The 19196-nt window shown below is 37.7% G+C and overlaps 1 protein-coding gene across 1 annotated transcript in view; it reads right to left on the bottom strand.

Annotated features, from left to right (window-relative positions):
* Nucleotides 1-19196, bottom strand: part of MDFIC (MyoD family inhibitor domain containing) — a 44525-nt gene that overhangs the window by 5407 nt on the left and 19922 nt on the right. The window contains exon 3 of the mRNA XM_008935903.1: nt 5941-6216. Within this exon, the coding sequence (XP_008934151.1) occupies nt 5941-6216 (276 nt within the window). The remainder of the gene's footprint in view (nt 1-5940; nt 6217-19196) is intronic.

Raw genomic sequence — 19196 nt, 5'->3', positions numbered from 1 at the left:
GGGACGCAGAAGTTAAACTGAAAACTGTACAGAAAAACACACACACAGGCTGATCCATGCTGCTTTTGGAATGTTTGACAGTAACCCACCACAAACTGACCTAATAAGCTTTTATACCAAGCAGGCAGGTCACATATGATAAAAGGTTTTCACATCTGCAATGGTAAATAAGCCCACTTACAGGATGGTGACCTTGGTCAGCTTCTTACTAACTATATTCACTGAGTTCAGACAACACAAAACAAAACTCCAGGCACTCTGCTGTCTCACAGTAAGAATCAAAAAGGGCAAAGTCACAATCAAAAAACCACAATCAAAGTGGCAGCTGAGGTCCTCAGTGGGGGTTTACTCTGGGCCCCCACTGAGACATGAACAGAAGCCCCAGCAGGTCCTATGGGTGTCCTGTGGTCCGGCCACATGGGGCCAGCAGCAGCAGGGATGAACATGGAACACTGATGGCAGATAGCTCATGGCCACAGTGACACAGTTAGACAATGTAAAATCACCCCTGCACAAGTTTCTTGAAGATGTGCATTGCACAGACGTGGGGCGTAAGCTTACCGAGCAGCGGCACGCACGCCATCACACCACCGTGCCTGCAACATATGGGGTTGGTGTGCAGCCTCTGCTACCCAGCCCCCTCCAGAAAACTCACTGCACCCAGGAAAATGTTCCAGGAGAAATAAGAAATGCAGAAAGAACAAACTTTGTTTTTCTTACTGTGTGCACTGTAGGTATCTCTAGATAACAGAGCTACACTTACTTAGGGAAAAATACTGTTACAAAGCATAGTATACGTGGTATTTTGGCATTTTAAAATAGAAAACTATCACCTCTATTGATAATGAAAAATAAGATACTTCCTGAACAGACAGATTTCACTGCAAAACACACGGAAATTTTCATCAAAGCTTACACTCTAAACTCTCGATACAGGTTTAACCTCAGGAATAAAATGATCCAGTTAAAATATACAGACAAATTTAAGAAACACACCAATTTCCAAAATTTAAGCTTCTTTTTAATATGAAGCTTTCATTGCCATTGCTCTCACTGCAAAAAGTAAGACTAGTTAGGTGCTAGCTAGACTGTGACCTTGTAATATAGATACTGGAGGGAGACTTTTTTTCGTTACATTCCCTGTTTTCCACTCACTCCTGTTTAACAACATGTAAATCACCTGCCAGGACTGCTGCACAAACAAAAATATTAACCATGCTTAAAAGACACCACTCTTCAAAATGCCTTCTTAAAAACCACAGGTTTGACCATATGATAATGTTATTTGCCCATTGCCTGATTGACAACTGCATTCTGACACAACCTTGTGTAACAAAAAAATCTGTTTAGCACTTCATGCTCAGACACAAACCCACTTTGAATCAATTTCTGAAAGATAACAAGGGAAATTTTAGCCCAAGAAGAGAGATTCGCAGCATGCTAACTAAGCAGCTGCCTAAATGCTACTTAATGCTATAGGATGGATTTCAGAAGTATATGTATGTTTTAGGAAAAAAAGGGAGACATGGCCAGCAGATATTTCTGCAGTGTGAGGATATTCATGGTACAATGCACACTTATACTGAATTTCATTAAATAATACTAATTTAATGACAGAACAGTATGTAAAAGAAAATTTACGTCTGCTTTTATGGCATGCAAAAGGGGGAAGAAAAAAATCCTACTCCAAGTCAGACAGTCAAAAAAAAGTACAGTTGACTGAAAACTATTTTTCAGTTTACACAAACTTACATAAACGAAAGTAACATGGTCCTACTTCAGAAAGCGCCCTGCTACCCTGCTAAGAAAACTGATCACTACTTTCTACATATATGTACCTAGTGGTTCTTAAGACCCTGGCTTGATACAAAAGCTATTTGGTGGATTTGCTTTGTCTTCAGGATCAATTCAATCGCCATCAGTATCACTTGGGATACTCTAATAAATTAACGTAGTCAGCAGCGCGAGTTAAATAGTACCCACCAACCTCATGCTTGGATTCAACACCTAGAAGAGATGAAGTTGCATTATACTAAAAAGAAGGGGGGGAAAAATTATCATTTAAATGCACCCTGAAATGTTACATTTTAAACACTGGATTTCAAAAAACATGCACACATTGGGTGAGATTGTTCACCACATCTCTAAACTCAGCAGCACAAGATACACAGTCCAGAAAGCTGAGGAAGGTTGCTTCAGCCCTTGCTCATGGAAAAGGATAAGTGGTAACTTAAATGTAGTGCCAACCTACATTGTCAGTCCTTCCCCAGAGCCTTGTCCCCACGCTGCAAGCTCTCTCTATCTCTCTAAGAAGGTGGGCATCTAGTGTTATTACACTTCCTATGACCTATCTTGAAAAAAATCTTGAAAATAAAATGTGTTTCTCTGTTTTAGAGTGCCTCTCTGCTTTAGAGACCCTGGGAAGGAATAAAGTGAAGATTTCACCATACATACAGGAGGCAGGCTCCACTCACAATTGTTTAACATGCTACCACCTCCAGATTAATACAGCAACTGTGTATGCTCTCAGTCTTGTGAATATGTGAAGTATCACCCTAAATTCAAATTATTACAAATTACTGGAGTTGTTTACCCTGAAAAACATAGTAACTTGTGAGGTCACAGCAACTTGACTAGAAGCGAGAGCTCCATTTCAAAACTGAACTAAAACCTATATTCCCTCTTACCATCATCAACTTGTTATAAATGATTGCTTTTACTTAAAAACTGCATAACATTAAGCTTCATAAGGTTTTGGTAGGAAAACCTGGTTTGGTTTTTAAAAACTAATTAGTGACGACTTCTTTTTGCACCCTTTGCCCCCTTAATTAAATTCCTCGTCCATCCCTCCACTGCCCAGCTTCTTCTTCCCTTTCCTCCTCCAACTCTGCATATGTCACTATCATTTACCTTGCACTGCTCTGATACACTTATGTATGCATCCAGTTACCCATTTTTCTTCATTTCCTAACATCTAGATTTACTGTTCAGCTGCCTCATTGCTGTCTCCTTTAGACCTCCTCCTCTCTTCAAGTTGCTTTGGACAGGTAACACTGCTTCCAAATACAGCAGCTAGACTGCCTTCTTTTTAATCATTTACAATTGCTTTTTCAGGTTTCCAAGGTGCTTCTCTGTGCTATGCATAACAGGTGCAAAAGATTGACAATTCTCCTTGCTAGTGGTCTACCAGACAGAGTTTTGGAGGAAGTGTGACACCTCTGACATCAATAATTTAAAATAGAATTAAAATTTCTTTGACTAAAAAAAATTTATATTCCCAATATGCACTGAAACCTATCCAGTCCCTTTAAAAAAAATCTTTAGAACTGAAACAGTGTTTAAAAATTGCTTTTTAAGAGAGACACTCCCACTATTTCATAATTCCTTTGGTTTTTTTGTAGTGGAAGTTATGGAGCTGAGTAAGATTTCTTCAGGGACAATATGGATTAATAATAGATGCAGAGGAAGAGCAGAGCTGGTGAGTGCACTTACACCCTTCTAAGCTTCACTGGATGTGAAAGTGTTTCTAAACAGCATTTTCTAGAATGCTGACATGACTCCATATACTACAAGCTCATTTAAAAAGGCAGTTTTTGAAGCTTTTATACTACGGCTACCAAAATGTCTGTTACATTTTAAGCACTTCCAATGCAACTTAAATTCTGAAAGTTCAAAAGATGTGATCTATAGTGCAAGCAGAGTTTACAGTTGGAATAATCAATAAAGGAGTTGTAAACTATGGTGGGGGGACTTTGGTGGTGGACTGGTGGCTTTATAGCTTGCACTAGGGCTGTCCAGTACTTTAGAAACCAGCAGGAGCAGTAGTGATCTTCAAGGGAAGATGTGCTGTCTTGACCCTGGGCTTCATTTAGCTTTCTCATACACATATGAATCAGCATGCTGCATTTGCTAACCTTTTAAATGAGCATGAGCCCAAACATGCTCCTGCACAGGATGGGTGGCAAGTCTGGATGTTTCTTGATTCTATCCTGCTTCAATCACTACCAGGCTTTCTGTTCTTTCAATAGGTAAGATGTTGTAGAGCAAAATTATAGGTTCTAGAGAAAATTCTATATTTTGGGCTGCACCTAGAATACTCTGTTCAGTTTTGGGTGCCTTGCTACAAGAAGGACAATGAGGTGCTGGAGCATGTCCAGAGAAGGGCAACAAAGCTTGTAAAGGGTCTAGAGAACAAGTCTTAGAAGGAGCAGCTGAGGGAGCTGGAGCTGTTTTGCCCGAAGAAAAGGAGGCTCAGTGGAGACCTTATCGCTCTCTACAACTACCTGAAAGGAGGTTGTGGTGAGGTGGGGGTTGGTCTGTTCTCCCAAGTAACAACAGATAGGACAGGAAGAAACAGTCTCAAGTTGCAGCAGGGGAGGTCTATATTGGATATTAGGAAAAATTTCTTCTCTGAAAGGATTATCAAGCACTGGAAGGGGTTGCCCAAGGAAGTCATGAAGTCCCCATCCCTGGAGGTACTTAAAAGAGATATAGATGTGGTGCTTAGGGACATAGTTTAGTGGTGACCTCGCAGTGCTGGATTAGTCTCTTCAGCACTTTTTCTTTTTTTGAGGTTGGATTTCTTAAATTCAGAGGCCTGTACATTGTACCAGTTATGTGAACAGATCTAGGTCTCTTGACTTATAGTTTTTTGATACTGTATGAAGGAACAATACAGACGAAAAGTATCAGGCCAGGAGGTGAACTGGATTTCACATAACAGAAAAAAAGATAAGGGGAATATAAGAAGTACGAAATTGTGATTCTGGAAAGAAATATTAAAGGACTGAAAGTGCAACAGGAAAATAACAGTAGGCTCTTGAACCTAAATATGAAAATAAACCACAGCAAGGAGGACCAGCCCATGGCACAGTTCGAGTGAAACTGTTCTTGATGTTACTATACAGATTTACTGAGTAGGTTTGACTGAACTAGTCAAAGTCAAGAGAAGTCACTGAACTGACATCAGTAGGCTTCATTCAGGCCACTATGTGCAGTCCTTCTGATCCCTCTTCCTTTCATCTATGCTGAGAATCCTCCCCATTTCACTGAACAGTACTGTCTCCCATTTCTCTAAGAATCTGTGTCTGTAACCACACCCCAGAGGGTTTTTTTTTAAGCAGTTGCACCTATGCCGGCCTCAAGCCAACACAATTTATAAAGCCTCTGCACCCTTTTTGTAACAGGCAGGAGCAAAGCCCATTGAGAATATTCATGCTAATGGGAAGGCAGTGGGCTGAGGAGAGGGTCAGCAACTCTGGGACTGATAGAGTAATTATAAGCAGTGAAAACACACAGACAGAGCTAAAATATGACGAGAAACTCTTTGGGTTTGTTTTGAGTTTTTTTGGGTTTTTTTGTTTTTTGTTTTTTTTTTTCATATTTAAGCTGTGGATAGGGAGTACAAAGCTTTTTCATGCAAGTTATTTACATCCCAAATATAGCATAAGTCACCTTACACACTGAAGCACAGGTCCGGATTTTATGACCTAGTGTTTAGACCTCACGGGCAATCAGAACATCTGCTTATGGAACGTTTTTAAAAGCAAACTCTACCCTCATGGAACCTGCCATTACTGGATTTAAGGATTTACTATGCTTTGAAATAGTATATAGAACTTTTTTTCTGGTGTATATGTGATAATGTTGACAAGAGTTTCTATCAGTTCAGGATACTAACTAGAGAAAATAAAACATTGTCAGACTATGTTGGCCAAACGTTTGAAAGCAAGAAACGTCCCACTGCTTCAATTTCCTTCAAATGCTTAATATTTTCCTTTGGGGAAGTACCTTGTGTTTTATCATAATGATTTCTATTTGCTTCTGGAGCATGAGTCATGGTCTTCAATTATTTTCAGTTGATTGTGTAATTACTAGTGAGAATGAGGTTTGGTTAGTCTTTATTCAGTTTAGTGTTTTTTAATAAGAATTTCTGCTTACCTTCAGGTGAAGTACCTGGCTTTTGAGAAAACGCAGAGCTTATCTTACTCTTCTTGCTGCTGTTGCTGTTGACAGACAAGGTGGACTGAATTTTTCTGTGCATTTTTTCTGAAACAGGAGCTGAAAGTTTTCTGTTGTCTGCAGGCACATGCTTGACCCCGTTGTGGATTCCACTTCCATTACTCAGAGCAATGTGGCCATTCTGGATTTTGCCACTTTCTTCCTCACCCCTTTCCAGTGCTGAAGTGTTTGGCTGAGGCAAACGTTGAGGTTGTGCTTAAAATGAAAGCAAGAAAGGGTTATTTTAAATTGTAAATTGATAACTGAACACTTTAGGCTAGACTGGGAATGCAACTTTCATTGCTTTTCTTGATCAAAGAATAGACTGAAAGTTTAATATTTCCCCATCAAAACAAGAAACCACAAAATATCTTCAGATTAAAACCAATTATTAGGTATTCAGGAAGTGCCTCATGAGGCCTAGATTCCCCACTTGGCATTGCACACAAGGTTTGCAAGGCTCTGTGAATTACACAGACAGAATACGGCAAGCAGTTTGAAGGAGGAGAAAATAAAGAGTGGGAGGAAAAAGAAGGAAAACTGAGACAAACTTCCATTTTAAAAATGGACATAATGTGCCAGTTAGGGATTTAATGACAACAAACTGAAACGGTCAAAGTTAAAAAAAAAAAAAAAACAAAAACCTGTCAAGGTGGGAATCTGCAGTGGCCTGGTTAAGACTCCAAAATGACAAGTTATAAACTCATTCTAATGAGAAGGCATGAAACTTGACCGCTCTTTGTTATGCTACTGTGTCATAAAGGAGCATATTTTTAATAATATGGAAAATACATCACCTATGCATTTTAAGTGTGTATGTAAAGAAATCACAGGATTTTAATTTTTTTATGTTAAGCTTTGTAATAAAAAAGTGGTTTCCAATTAAAAAGTCTTATTTAGGAAAAAAAAATGCAGACTTTGTTCAAAAACTAATTAAACTATACACATAGTAACATAACCAGTTTTCCTAATCAAAAAGCATCACCTCTCATAACCAAAACACTACTGAATTGTGCTTGGACATAAAGAGGTTTTCAGACAGTCCAATCTTCAACTACTTATAAATCTAATGTCAAGCAAAAAGCCCAGATCCTACTAAACACTCAGCTGAAAAGACATTAAACAGTGCCAGCAGTAAAGAAAAACTGTTGCAGTTCAGTCTCTTTTCAAATGATTTCACAATGTAGCTTCACATGTAGATTACATTGTGTCCAAGATAACAATACTAGAGATAATTATAGCTAGCTTCCTCTAAAAGAAACTTCTCCACTGATCACTTCAGGTAGAAGTGAGCAAACTTTCAAATACTATTGGGACACACAGACCAAGATGACTCTAAAACGACTGTCAGTGTTGAATTTGCCTAACAAACCCTCCATGCTTCACTTATATCAATCCCATTGATACCATTCTCAGATTGCTTCCTCCAATTATCATAAATTTGTACAGATTAAACTTCAGATAAACCTTAAGCTTTAAGTCCTGGTCATGTTCACAGGAAAAAATAGATTTTTCATAATAGTTTAGATATGAACTTGTTCATTTTTTCTTCCATTTCGTATTTTTAATCACAGCAACCAAGATTTTAAGAAGATACCCTAGATTGCCCACATCTATCTGGGTTAGAATAACCCTGATTGAGTCGGCTATACAAAACTGATAATTTTGTGTTACAGGAATGAAAGGGAGGCTAGGGAAATTATGTCTGCTTAGCCTCCACAAAGATGTTACAGAGAAGACAAAGATCACACCCTTCCATTACCAGCAGCAACTGCTCATGAACCTCCAAGTCAACAGAGCAGGAGTACAATGCTGACACCTGAACAACTGTTGACCAAAAAGTTTTTCATTGGCAATATTGAAACTGCTTCTTTCCATTTTGCATTAGTGTGTGCAAAACCAGAACAGAACCATAAGCAAGCCACTTTCTTCACTCTGAAATTCAATTTGCAGCATTTACACTGTTAACATTTCCAGACTCTCATGAAGGCCCCAAAGCAAATTTTTAGGGAGTTTTCTCCTACCTGAAGAGGACTAATTAGAAGTATACTACCAGGAACCCTCTGCAGAGGTCATCTTTTTATGTATGTGCAAAACTAATTTTTTTAAAAATCAAAAACTATTCCTACTATTTTAAAAACAGTCAATGTAGACATAACCACAATCAAAAATAAAATCTTTCCTCTCTAAAATTCAGTGGTCATATCCACAGCTCCTTATAGCTTTATTTTCATTACCCTACTCAAATGTAAATTGTACCATTAAGGAACAGTGTTTTCCACGTTCCATGTAACGTTGTTTCTTCACACTGTGCTGCATATGATTCCCAACTGGGGAGTGGTGCAGTTGCAACAGTAACCCAGAATTCCTGGGGAGGGGTTAACCCTCTTTAATAAATAAATGCAATAGACGATATGAAAAATCCTGTATGTCTGGACATGCAAGTTTCTAAAACTGACAGTTACGACCTTTTCCAAGCCAGGTAAATTGGTGGTGGCAGCTTACAATTGTTTATATATTTTTAGTGCTTTGTAACAATACAATAACTTGACAAATTATCAAAAATTCAATCTTCAAAATTAGGTGTGCCTCTGTCAAACTGTGGATGAATCAGAAGCCTTAAGGAATCTAAACAGTTATATGTTTTTGCCTTTATTATTTTTTTCTTACTAAGGCGTTTAGGAGTTTTTTGGTGTTGGTGTGGGGTTTTTTATTTTTTATGGCATAACTGTGTTCCCAAAGTACTTGTACTTCAGTCTTTTAGCATTAACATACAACTTTTTAGCTGACTGGCTTTACAGTATCCACATGCAATACGCAGGTCAAATCAAAATGGAATAAACCCCCAAATGGATTAGTTATCTCAATTTAAATTTATTTTAACTTTATTGATAATTTTGCACTAGGGAGACTTGAATCTTATGGTTAAAATACACTTGAAACCAATTAGGAACCATATGACCGCATTCTAGCATAAAGAACAAAAGCAATTGACAGTTCAAGATTAAGCCACAACCACTTAGTTTAAAACAGAAATATTTTTACCTTATTTTTTAAAGGTTGTGTATATCTTAAAAAAAAAAAAAAAAAAGGTGTAATACGGGTAACGACACAATGCTTCTTAAAACACAGTGATACCCAGGGACTCTCACTCTCTCTTTAATGATCCACTGCTCTCATTCAGCTGTCTTTCTTTTTTCAAATCTTTACATATGTGACAGCTCTCAAAAGTAGACCATAGACCATCTGGCATTTTCAGAGGTGTAACTTGTGCAAATTCAGCTCTACTGGGAACACAATGCTATCTTCTGCCTGTGTTATAAAAGATACAATAGAATGTAGAACTTATGAGTTGTTTTGAATTATTCATTTTTTGCCTGTATATTCAAGAAATTTTACAAACTCTGCATTTTGTACTACATAATCACATGCGTTAAAGGTACAAAGAAACTTTTTGACACCTCTTTTCTACAGAAAGATGGCATTTTGTTTGATATGTGAACATTCAGCGCCTGTTATATCATTCTAAACAGGCCGTGTGCTGCTACAAAAGATCCCATTTTACACTCTATGTATGAGCAAAAATTTTATTCTTGATATTCAGTAACTAATGCAATACACATCAAAATTTCAAATATGACTTGGATGAACATTCAGCATCTTCAAATCAGGATAGTACTGGTCAGTCACTTACTATATGTTAAAAGATTTTTTTTTTTTTAAATCATTCCTCACACAACATAGAAATATTGTCATTTCAAACATCCACAATGAATAGTTTCAAATGTCCTAAGAAATACTGTGCTTTTTAAGTTAATATGTTTTTAATCTTTAGCAAAACCAGTAGATTTAAGTCAATATATTATACAGTGCTAACACTCCTGGATTTTCAATAAGAATGATAAATATTGGATTAATGATTCAATAGACTGAATCTTTTTTGATAGAAAACTAGCAGATAATGTAGCTAGTAATAACTATACATGAATCTGCTGCCTGTGGAAAAGCAATAAAAAGGCAATATATTGCTATAGCATATAATCTATTAGCGTGTTTCACTGCTTCCTTGTCATTGGTTTCCTTGCAAAGTGGGCCTTAATACAATAACTTCTGCAGTTACTTAAATGACTTTATGTAATAATTTAATTGTGAAGTTACTATCTGGTGAATAAATATTCGAGTACTAAATATTTAGTATGGTTGTGATGGTTTAGAAGTAGCTATGAATATTCTTACTCAAACTGTAGAATCCTTAGCACAGTTTAGATGAACAGGGACGTATGACAATATGCACTCCATCAAGACATTGTTTACACCTTGCAAAATAACAGCTATTCTTAGAAGAAAAATCCTGATGTATGCATTTAACAGAAAATTGTATGTCAATACAAGGAAACTCAACCAAAAGAGGACAGTCTAAGCTATCATTAGGGATTTTACACAAAACACAAAACAAACACACATGGAATACAGGCTCCTCAGAGTCAAAAGGAATCAAAAGAAAACATCAGGAGGGAGCGAAGAATTGAGACAGCTAATTAGTAGCCTAATCACATCAAAAGCAATTCCAAGGCAGCTGATACAGATGCCCGTGGAGTTTGCTAGGCTGGCCAATGCCACCAATTGAAAAAATACTTTCCAGTTTACAGCCTGAGTCATCTGACGGTGTACCCCAAGAGGTAAAACCACTGCTTTAATTTGTCTATGACACAGTAGTTTATGGCATCAGATTAGGCTACAGAAGCAATATTTTTGCAGGTGGACTAGAGAGGAATAAAATGTGCAACTCCTGGGTGTAAAAAAAGCGTGACCTTTGGTATTTTCAAATACTGAGAAAATACAGAATATCATTTCATTTGAAAACATCCTCAACACTTCTCTGCCTCCCAAAACAGTTGCAACCACAAGAGGTTGAGCTCTTTTTAAGAGACACACAGGTCTTGCTTGGGTCCATTAATGTTAAAAGCCAAGATCTACATGCTAATTTGAGCAGGGGATATTGTTTGATCTCAGTGGTAGCTGTTCCTACTCCCTCTGCATGGATCACACGGAAGAGATCACATGCAAGTGAGGTAAGAATCAGGCCTCTGTTTTTTATCAGTGCTTCTTCATGACACAGACCTAAGCTTGAGGGGAAAAATAAAGCAGATGACAGATAGTCATGGTTTGCACAATGAAACCAGGGGCTGCCTGGATTCTAGAACAAAATAAAGGTGATTCCAAATTGCTTCTGGAAAAGACATAATTTCTTGAGATGTAAAAATCAAGATTTCCAACTGACTAGCAAAAAATCTTACCTTTTCAAAAATATTACAAATGGTATGCATTCATATGCTCAATAAGCATAAAATTTTAGTGAAACCAGAAGAACTCAAATGCCTCAATCTCTCTCCCTCCCACTTCTCTAACTAAAATCCTGACTAGTCTCTACATGAATCTTCAAACTACATCAATAGTTTTCTCTGCCTAGCTATCCAGAATATTAACATTCAGATTACAAGATGTACCTCTGAGTCAACCTGTGAAGTGGCTTTTGTCAGCAATTATTTTTGAATATTTTCTAGGACATAAATAGCATATACTGCAGCTTCCATATCACAGAAGGCATACATTAACTAAATAACAAGGTACCATCAAGGTACAATCTATCTTTTAAAATCAATTTTTTACACTGAATTTTTTATACCATGCTGACTTTACAAGGAAAACAAAGTACCAACTAACAGCATCAACCACCTTTTTAGAATTGCTTCTTGTAAGACATGAGGACATCTTCAAAATGAATATAATGTATTATTATGAAACAGGGTGTCCTTTGTAATGAAAATACTGTAGTAAAATTGCTGGTACGAGTTTTACAGGACCCACACTGAGAACACTTTGTTAAAATACGTCTGAGAACACTTCCAGGGAACACCAGGTATAAGAGAAATGGGGCTGGCAGGTGACAAAGGGAAAAGACATTTCATCCCATCAGCTCTCGGTTGGTGCAGAGCTGACAAGAATGGCAAATGTATGTGTGCATGTGTGTTTATGGGTTGAGAAGGCGACACAAGTGCATGAGAAGGTGCCAAGAGCACTCTCAAATCTGTGCAAAGACACCTGCAGTGTCTTCCTTTGGAAGCACTGCAGGACCTTATACACTGTTTGAAGGTTGCAGGCATTGTATAAAGATGCCTTTGACATACCCAGAAAGAAGCAGTTACCACAGGGAAGCATGAAAAGGGCTGGTAGCCAGAGGTTTACAAAGTTGATAGGCATTCCCACTTAAAATGTGGAGTGAATTTCTCTATTTACAAATCCCCTTTCCTGACATGTTTTTGCAAAATGAAGAAATGCCTGCTGATATTTTTAATGATAGCAACAGCAAATTTTTAACCGTTGATGAACTGAGAAGATCTGTAACAGTTTTAATGACCTATCTTTTAACAATTATCTCAAAATCCAAATATCCTTTTGTCTTTTAATTACCATTAGATTACCAGTAAATCCTCCTCCTTTATCATGCACAAATCTTGCCATCATAAGTAATGTTTTTTCTGAGACTGCAAACATTGGCATCTATGATAAACTTTGCAGATGACTTGGAAATTCTTGCTAGATCACAATATAGTTGGAAATAAAGATGAATCATACAATGCAATGATTCTTAAGCTACATTTGCATAAAGTGGAATATAGCTCTTGCTGTAGCATAGAGCTTTTCACTTCTGGAGAAAAATAGCAGTAGCTCACCATGAAAAATCTGAGAAAAGAACCAAACTCAAACCAGGACATTACAGGTAACGGCACCCAGACACCTGGGGAATAAATTTCTATATAAAGCTGAGTTCAAAAGTGGGAAATACTGCAAGCTTTCCACTTGCAACGTTTATCTACCCATTTTTCTCCTCATACATTCTGCTAGAGGACTGGAAAAGAACTGCAGTATATTTGTTCTTACATTTCTTAGCATTACAAATACATACAGCAGCTCATGGTCACTATTTCCAACATTCCATAGGCATATTTATGGTGTTTTACACATTCATTAATTACTGCTGAAGATGGGAGGGTTTTTGTATTTAAGATGAAATGCCTAGTTATTTCATCCTATATTTTCTACATAGGTAACTTATTTAAAGGCATCTTAATCTACTTGATCTACTTTGTTGTTGTTAAAACTTGCCTTAGAATGCAGTGGCCTGTAGAAATTGGATTTGAGAACAAAATAATAAAAGCCTTGATTCTTAATCAAAGAATTAGGCTTCTTGTCATTTTCCAAAGTGCTGAAAGTGCTTCACACAAATAATCAGCAACTTAATAAATATGAAGGTAGTCCCCCAAATTATGGAGGATACAAAGGTGTGCAAACCCAGCATAATCCCATCTCACTGAGGAACAGAACGCTTTGCTTCTGGAGCTCTAATTTTAAAAGGAAGGTTAATTAACCACTAGACGAATAAAAGGTAATCCAAATTGTTGACAGGACAATTACAGCAGTTATGCAATTAGTACCTATTACAACATATGGTTATATCACTGCATAAAGACACAGTGGTGTCCCATGGAATTCAAGACATTAAGTCAAACATTTGGAACAGTTTTGATGTCTCTCATCATTGTGTTACTTTTTCCCAAATCAAGTCATACACATCAAAGAGAAGCTACAAACAACAGGATATCGCTCGCTGGGTATTACCCCGTAAGCGGCACAGCAGGATGCACCAGACAGGGGAGATAATCTCAGTGTCACTAACAGCTGTAACCTGGGCAAGTGCACAAACAGGTCCTCTTGGCTCCAGCATCTCCTGCTCCCCTCCTCAAAATCCCAGCAACCACTGACAAACTAGACACTGTTTGACTGCAGGAAAGAAGAATGTGGAATGGTGAGGAAAACAGCTTCTCAGCCTCGCCTTTTCACCGTTTGCCTCCGAGTAAGAAAATACTCAAAGGTCAGGTTTATTCTCCACTGATCATATATACTGAGTTTTCAGATTACAAGATTACAGTATTCAGTTAAACTCATACAAATATCCATAAACACTGGCTGTGCTTGGTTTTAAAAAGAACACAGAGGGAAATCCTTGGAATAAGCAAGTCCCTTAATGTTCACTGCTGCCTTGATTTCTAGTCCTCCACTCAAGTACCTGAGAATTTCAGACTCCAAAAAGTGCTCCACCTCAAAGGGTGAATCTGAACCCCTATACTCAGTGTTCTGTCTTTTGTCATCTCTATAATTCTAAGTAATACGCAATGCTGCCATTAACAAAATGCACAAATGAGAAAGAGGAGTAAAACCAGAACGAAAGGAACAAAGAGAGGGTAATGTAGAAAGGTAGCCGGAAAACACAGAATATCAGTACAAAAATAGTAATACATACATGGATAACTGAGTTTCTGATCCCTTTGTTGCACTTGTTTACTCTCTGCTATTCTTTCTCACAACCTAGAGCTGTTGCTAAGTTTGGCATCAGCTGATATCAAGTACCAGAAAACCAAAGTAAGAAAGAGAGAAAGCATAGCTGCGAGGAAAATGGAACAAGAGAAGCAAATGGGCAGTAACCACGAGGAACAGGCTAAAACTTGGGATTTTACATTATTAAAACAATAGTAGGGCAAAAACATCAAAAGAAAAAAGAACGGATAGCAACCACCCAGAAGAAGACAGCACTGGAGGGGAAGGAGACAGAAAGAGAAAAAATACATAGTGAGCTGAGCCACTTCAGTCTGTGAGGGCAGAAAATAGTAGGGATAAGAGACAAAAAAAAACATCACAAATAAATCCCACTAGAGCTGAAGCACTTGCTACAAATTTTACAAGTAAGAAAAGAATTAAATGATAAATCGCTAGTTGATAAGCAGTGAAATAAACCAAAGGTAAACACCTCGTACTTATACAGCGATCTGGCGCTGAAGCAAGCTGCCCTTCTGCCTGAGGTCAGAGAGGCTCCCGGAGCCCAGGCCAAAACTCAGCCATATTCAGCAGTGGCACTATGATGGAAAATGGAAATTCTGTGTCAGAAAGCAGGGCGTAGGACTTGACGTCCACAACAATAACTCTCATGACCCAGTTTGTCATTACTACAGGCTGGATAGTTAAGAGTGATTATCAGTAGGAGAAAAAAAGATGTGGAAACATCGCAGAGAGTGCAGCCAAGTGTCCATCTATTTCCCAGTCCTGAAAAAGCAAATGTGAGGAGAAAGAGAAGCAACATATATTTGTATGGCCAACAACACATAAGAAGAGTTAGTCTGTAACACAGATGTCCTTCAGCTACAGGAATCCCTTCATAGCAAGCACAGCCTAGATGGGCACAGGATCCTTATTGCCAATCCACCTGGATGCTATGTCTATGGGCTGGATGAGTAGGGGGTCTCTATCCCAGAGTACTCCAGGGACCCCATGGCTACCAAAGAATTTTAAGTCACACACAGAAAGTCCCGGTATAGCTGGCTGCCAACCAAAGCTGGCTCTTGGGCTGGCTTATGCCACTAATGTTCCAGCTTGGCATCAGGATGGCCCAGAAATAAGAGCTCTTTTTCCTTTTCTGAACTGTTTTAGTGTGACTTGAAGTGATACAGCACATTCTCACCCCAATTTTTTTTTTGTAAGCTGTACAAATCAGACAGTTGAGAAAAGATCTTAAAAAGTCCTCTTAGCAGAGTCCTTGAAAACCCAAAATTCTCTTTTTTCCTTCGCCAGATTCAAAACTACAAGCAACTATGGACTCAAGGCTGCATCTCTGCATCAGAGATCACTGCGCTTTCCCTCCCCACCCCACAGGCAGTTTGACTTTGTTTTACAGTAAAACAGTTGTTCCACATGCTGAAGGGAAAGGCAGCATTATATTTCAGAACATAAAAATTTATCAGCTAAGATTTTTGTGTTCAATTCAAAGCTGAATGTGCTCAACATGTACTCATTGCCACCAGTACTTAGCACAAAGGAAAATGCTTTTTACTTATTTACTGTACGCTACCAAAATGATCTAGGAAGTCCTCTTTCTGACTCATCTGAGCAAAACCACCCATCCTGGCCAAGCTTTCACACACAACCTCTGTTATATGAATTCAATACAGTAAAAAAAGAAAAATATGTAGGTTTTGCCTGCTGCTCAAGCACACACCCCTTAGAGCAGTGAAAAAGCCAAATGGCTGACCGTGCTTGGTGAAGACTGAACTTCCTGTAAAAATGATGCACTTCATTTCCTGAAAGGAAGCAAAGCATAAGCTGCTCAAACAATTCACAAGCTCCGATATCTGACCCACACAGTTATGAATCTGTCCTGCTAGAAAAATACAGTGTCACATCAGTGACCAAGAGCTACAAGCACAAAAATTTAGAGAAACAAATCCATTAACGCAAAAGAGAAAGCACCAGATTACCTGAAGAAACAGCTAAATTGTCTTAATGGGATGAAACTACCTATAAAACTTTTTTTCTTTCATCCCACAGCTGAGCTAAAATTATTATTGTCCACTCGGTTCATGAAACAAGATATCAATCTCTATGAAATTATTGTGCCCAAACCATTTAGTATAGTAGAGGCCAGTAGCACCTACCAAGTCCTCATACTGCAGAACTGACTGAATAGCAAAATAATGTTTTCTAACTCTAACATACAGAAACAGAGTATTCTTATTTCAACATGTTTAAAATTATTCAATATTACATATGGAATCATTTCCATTCTCTATTCAAATGATAAAAACCCCCTCATTTCAACTTATAAACCTATCTAACTTGGCCCACTAAAGTTTATTTAGTTCACCTTTTGTTCAAAAATACTTTAAGTAGCATTTAAATTTGGACAAGGTCCATGCTTTCAATCGGTACTTCTTGCAACAAACATCTTTTTTTCCTGAAAACCTTTTTTTTGTGTTATTAAGAAAACATGCTTCACTTTATTTGCAGAGAAAAAGAAAATCTTTATGTACCCTAATCACAATTTTTTTTTTTAATGGAGTGCACATACAGCACTGAAATCTGTGCTATGTCAACATTATTCACACATTGTCCATTTTTACATTTAAAAATAATATGAAGGACTAACTGAAAGGTTTTACATTTCAAGAGCTTTAAAAAGTCAGAACTGAGACAGCATCCCCCTCTTACCCTGAAAGACCCAAAGTACAGTGGCAGTCCTCATCTCAGAGTAAAGACAGCAACTACACCAAATGCAAACAGCCTTCCTTCATTTCTTACACAAGCCTTCAGCCCCAGAAAAGCATTCATGTCATCAGCAGCAACAGCAGCTCAACCAGGCTGGTGATGGGTGAGCCAAACTGCTGCCTTCACCTCTGTGCTGTGCAGCTGCTCTGTGCTTGGGAAACATCTCAGCCTTGTTTCTTGGCCCCACACAGAACAGCTCTAAGGAGACCATTCCAGGAAGGACAGAACTGCTCTGGTTTTGATACATACTTATCCACTCTACTACAGAGTCATTCCATCTGCCGTTTCATGTGCAGTGCTGCCATAACCCTACCACTGGGATTTCATTCTAGCACCTTTTTCTTTACTGTTCCTTCAGCATAACTACCTAGAATTTTATTGTGCCGTATCATTTTCTTAGGCTGCTCGCATTAACAACTCACAATCACAACACCTTCCTATCACCTTGTGCTTAATTAGCATTACTTTAGACAAAATCCCTTGGTTTTGTACTGTGCAGTACTGCCAAGCCAAACTACTAAAAAATCTTCAATATTTTATTTCAAAATACATCCTTTTTATTTGCATTCTCAAATTTGAGTCTTTAACTTTCAGGTTTCGACAGTAGCTAGAAACAAAGACTAGGTTAATTTTTTGTCTATTTTACAAAACTTTAAATCTCACAAAATCATATGACTCCAGAAGCTAAAATTTTTATAGTTCGTTGTAACATTTAACAGTTGATACAGTTGAAACGGTTGTGTTTTTTCTCCTGAATGCACAGTACCTTTTTGTCATGTTTTACTGTTAATTCTCCAACCGTCAAAATAGTCATTCTAATAAGAAGGTTAATTTCTACTTACAAAATAGTTTAAATGTTGATGTTAACACACAAGAGCTAAAGTGAACAGTCCTTTATACTGAAGCACTTTAAAAATATTTTCAGTCATACTCAAAGGACAACTTTCCTGTTATTTTTCTTTCCTATTATCCTGTACAGATACGGTATTGTCATAGAGAAAGTGAGGAAACAGGAAAACAGAGTCTTCAAACAACAAAAAGAGGGGAAAAGGGGACTAGAGAAAATTAAGCAAACAGAAAAGAGAAAAATAGCCAAGAGACAGTAACTATAATAGGGATGGGTCAGTCAATTCTCTCTTTTTACTGTACAAAATAAACATGGAAAAGTGGATGCAGAACAAATTATTAAGAATGGGAGCAGTTTTCAGCACTCTTCCAACTTTAAATCCACCACAATAGCCATAATTTCTCTTTCTGCTATAATCACCAATCCATATCCTTTCCTTTCTTCCAAAATTATCATGATTTCTAAAGGATGGGGTTTTTTTTAATGATTAAAACTTCGAAGTGCCATTCCACTACAGTAATTGTGAAATGGGTGTCTAACTCTGAGTTTGTTTCAAGAGCAAAGTGGATTATTCTACAGGAACCTTCCCTGTGCTATCACAGAAGCCTTCTCCCCTTTGTCATAAGGACCTGTTCCACACATACCCAACAAAATATTGACAGTAAGACCTAAACTTCTTACCCTATTCCAGCTATCCTAGTAGAATCCCTAGTGTGGCTATAGACATTATAATGAAAGAAAGCTTTTGCTAGGCTATTTTCTGTTGTTCAAGGAGGAAGCATGGCACAGCAAATAGGTCTCTCCATCAGGCTGTTCTTCTCATAAAGCAGGAGTAGTGGATGCTCTGTGATACAGATATGGTCAAACCCTAACAGTGATTCATTTAAAATTAAGGTTGAGTTTATTGATTAAACTGTAGGGCAAATATTCCTTGGGAATAACGCTACAGATGGAATCAGCAAATCAAGTGGACAGAGAATGATGTAACAGTCAAAGGGGAGGAACAAGAAGAGGAAGGAAGACAAAAAAAGATAACTTTTATTATACTTCCTCCTTTAAAATGGTATTGTGTGGGTTTTTTTTTTCCTTCCATACCTTTCCAAAGTTAAACATTGTGTCACTTGCTGTACATATAAAACTCACACTAGTTTCAAGTTTCCAGGTCTTGATGCAGCACAGAATAGTTTACAGAATG

Source organism: Merops nubicus, unplaced genomic scaffold (assembly GCF_000691845.1).
Source record: "Merops nubicus isolate BGI_N331 unplaced genomic scaffold, ASM69184v1 scaffold35362, whole genome shotgun sequence".
NCBI lineage: Eukaryota > Metazoa > Chordata > Aves > Coraciiformes > Meropidae > Merops > Merops nubicus.
The sequence above is the reverse complement of the archived record's forward strand: the minus strand, read 5'-3'. Positions and strand labels throughout refer to the sequence as shown.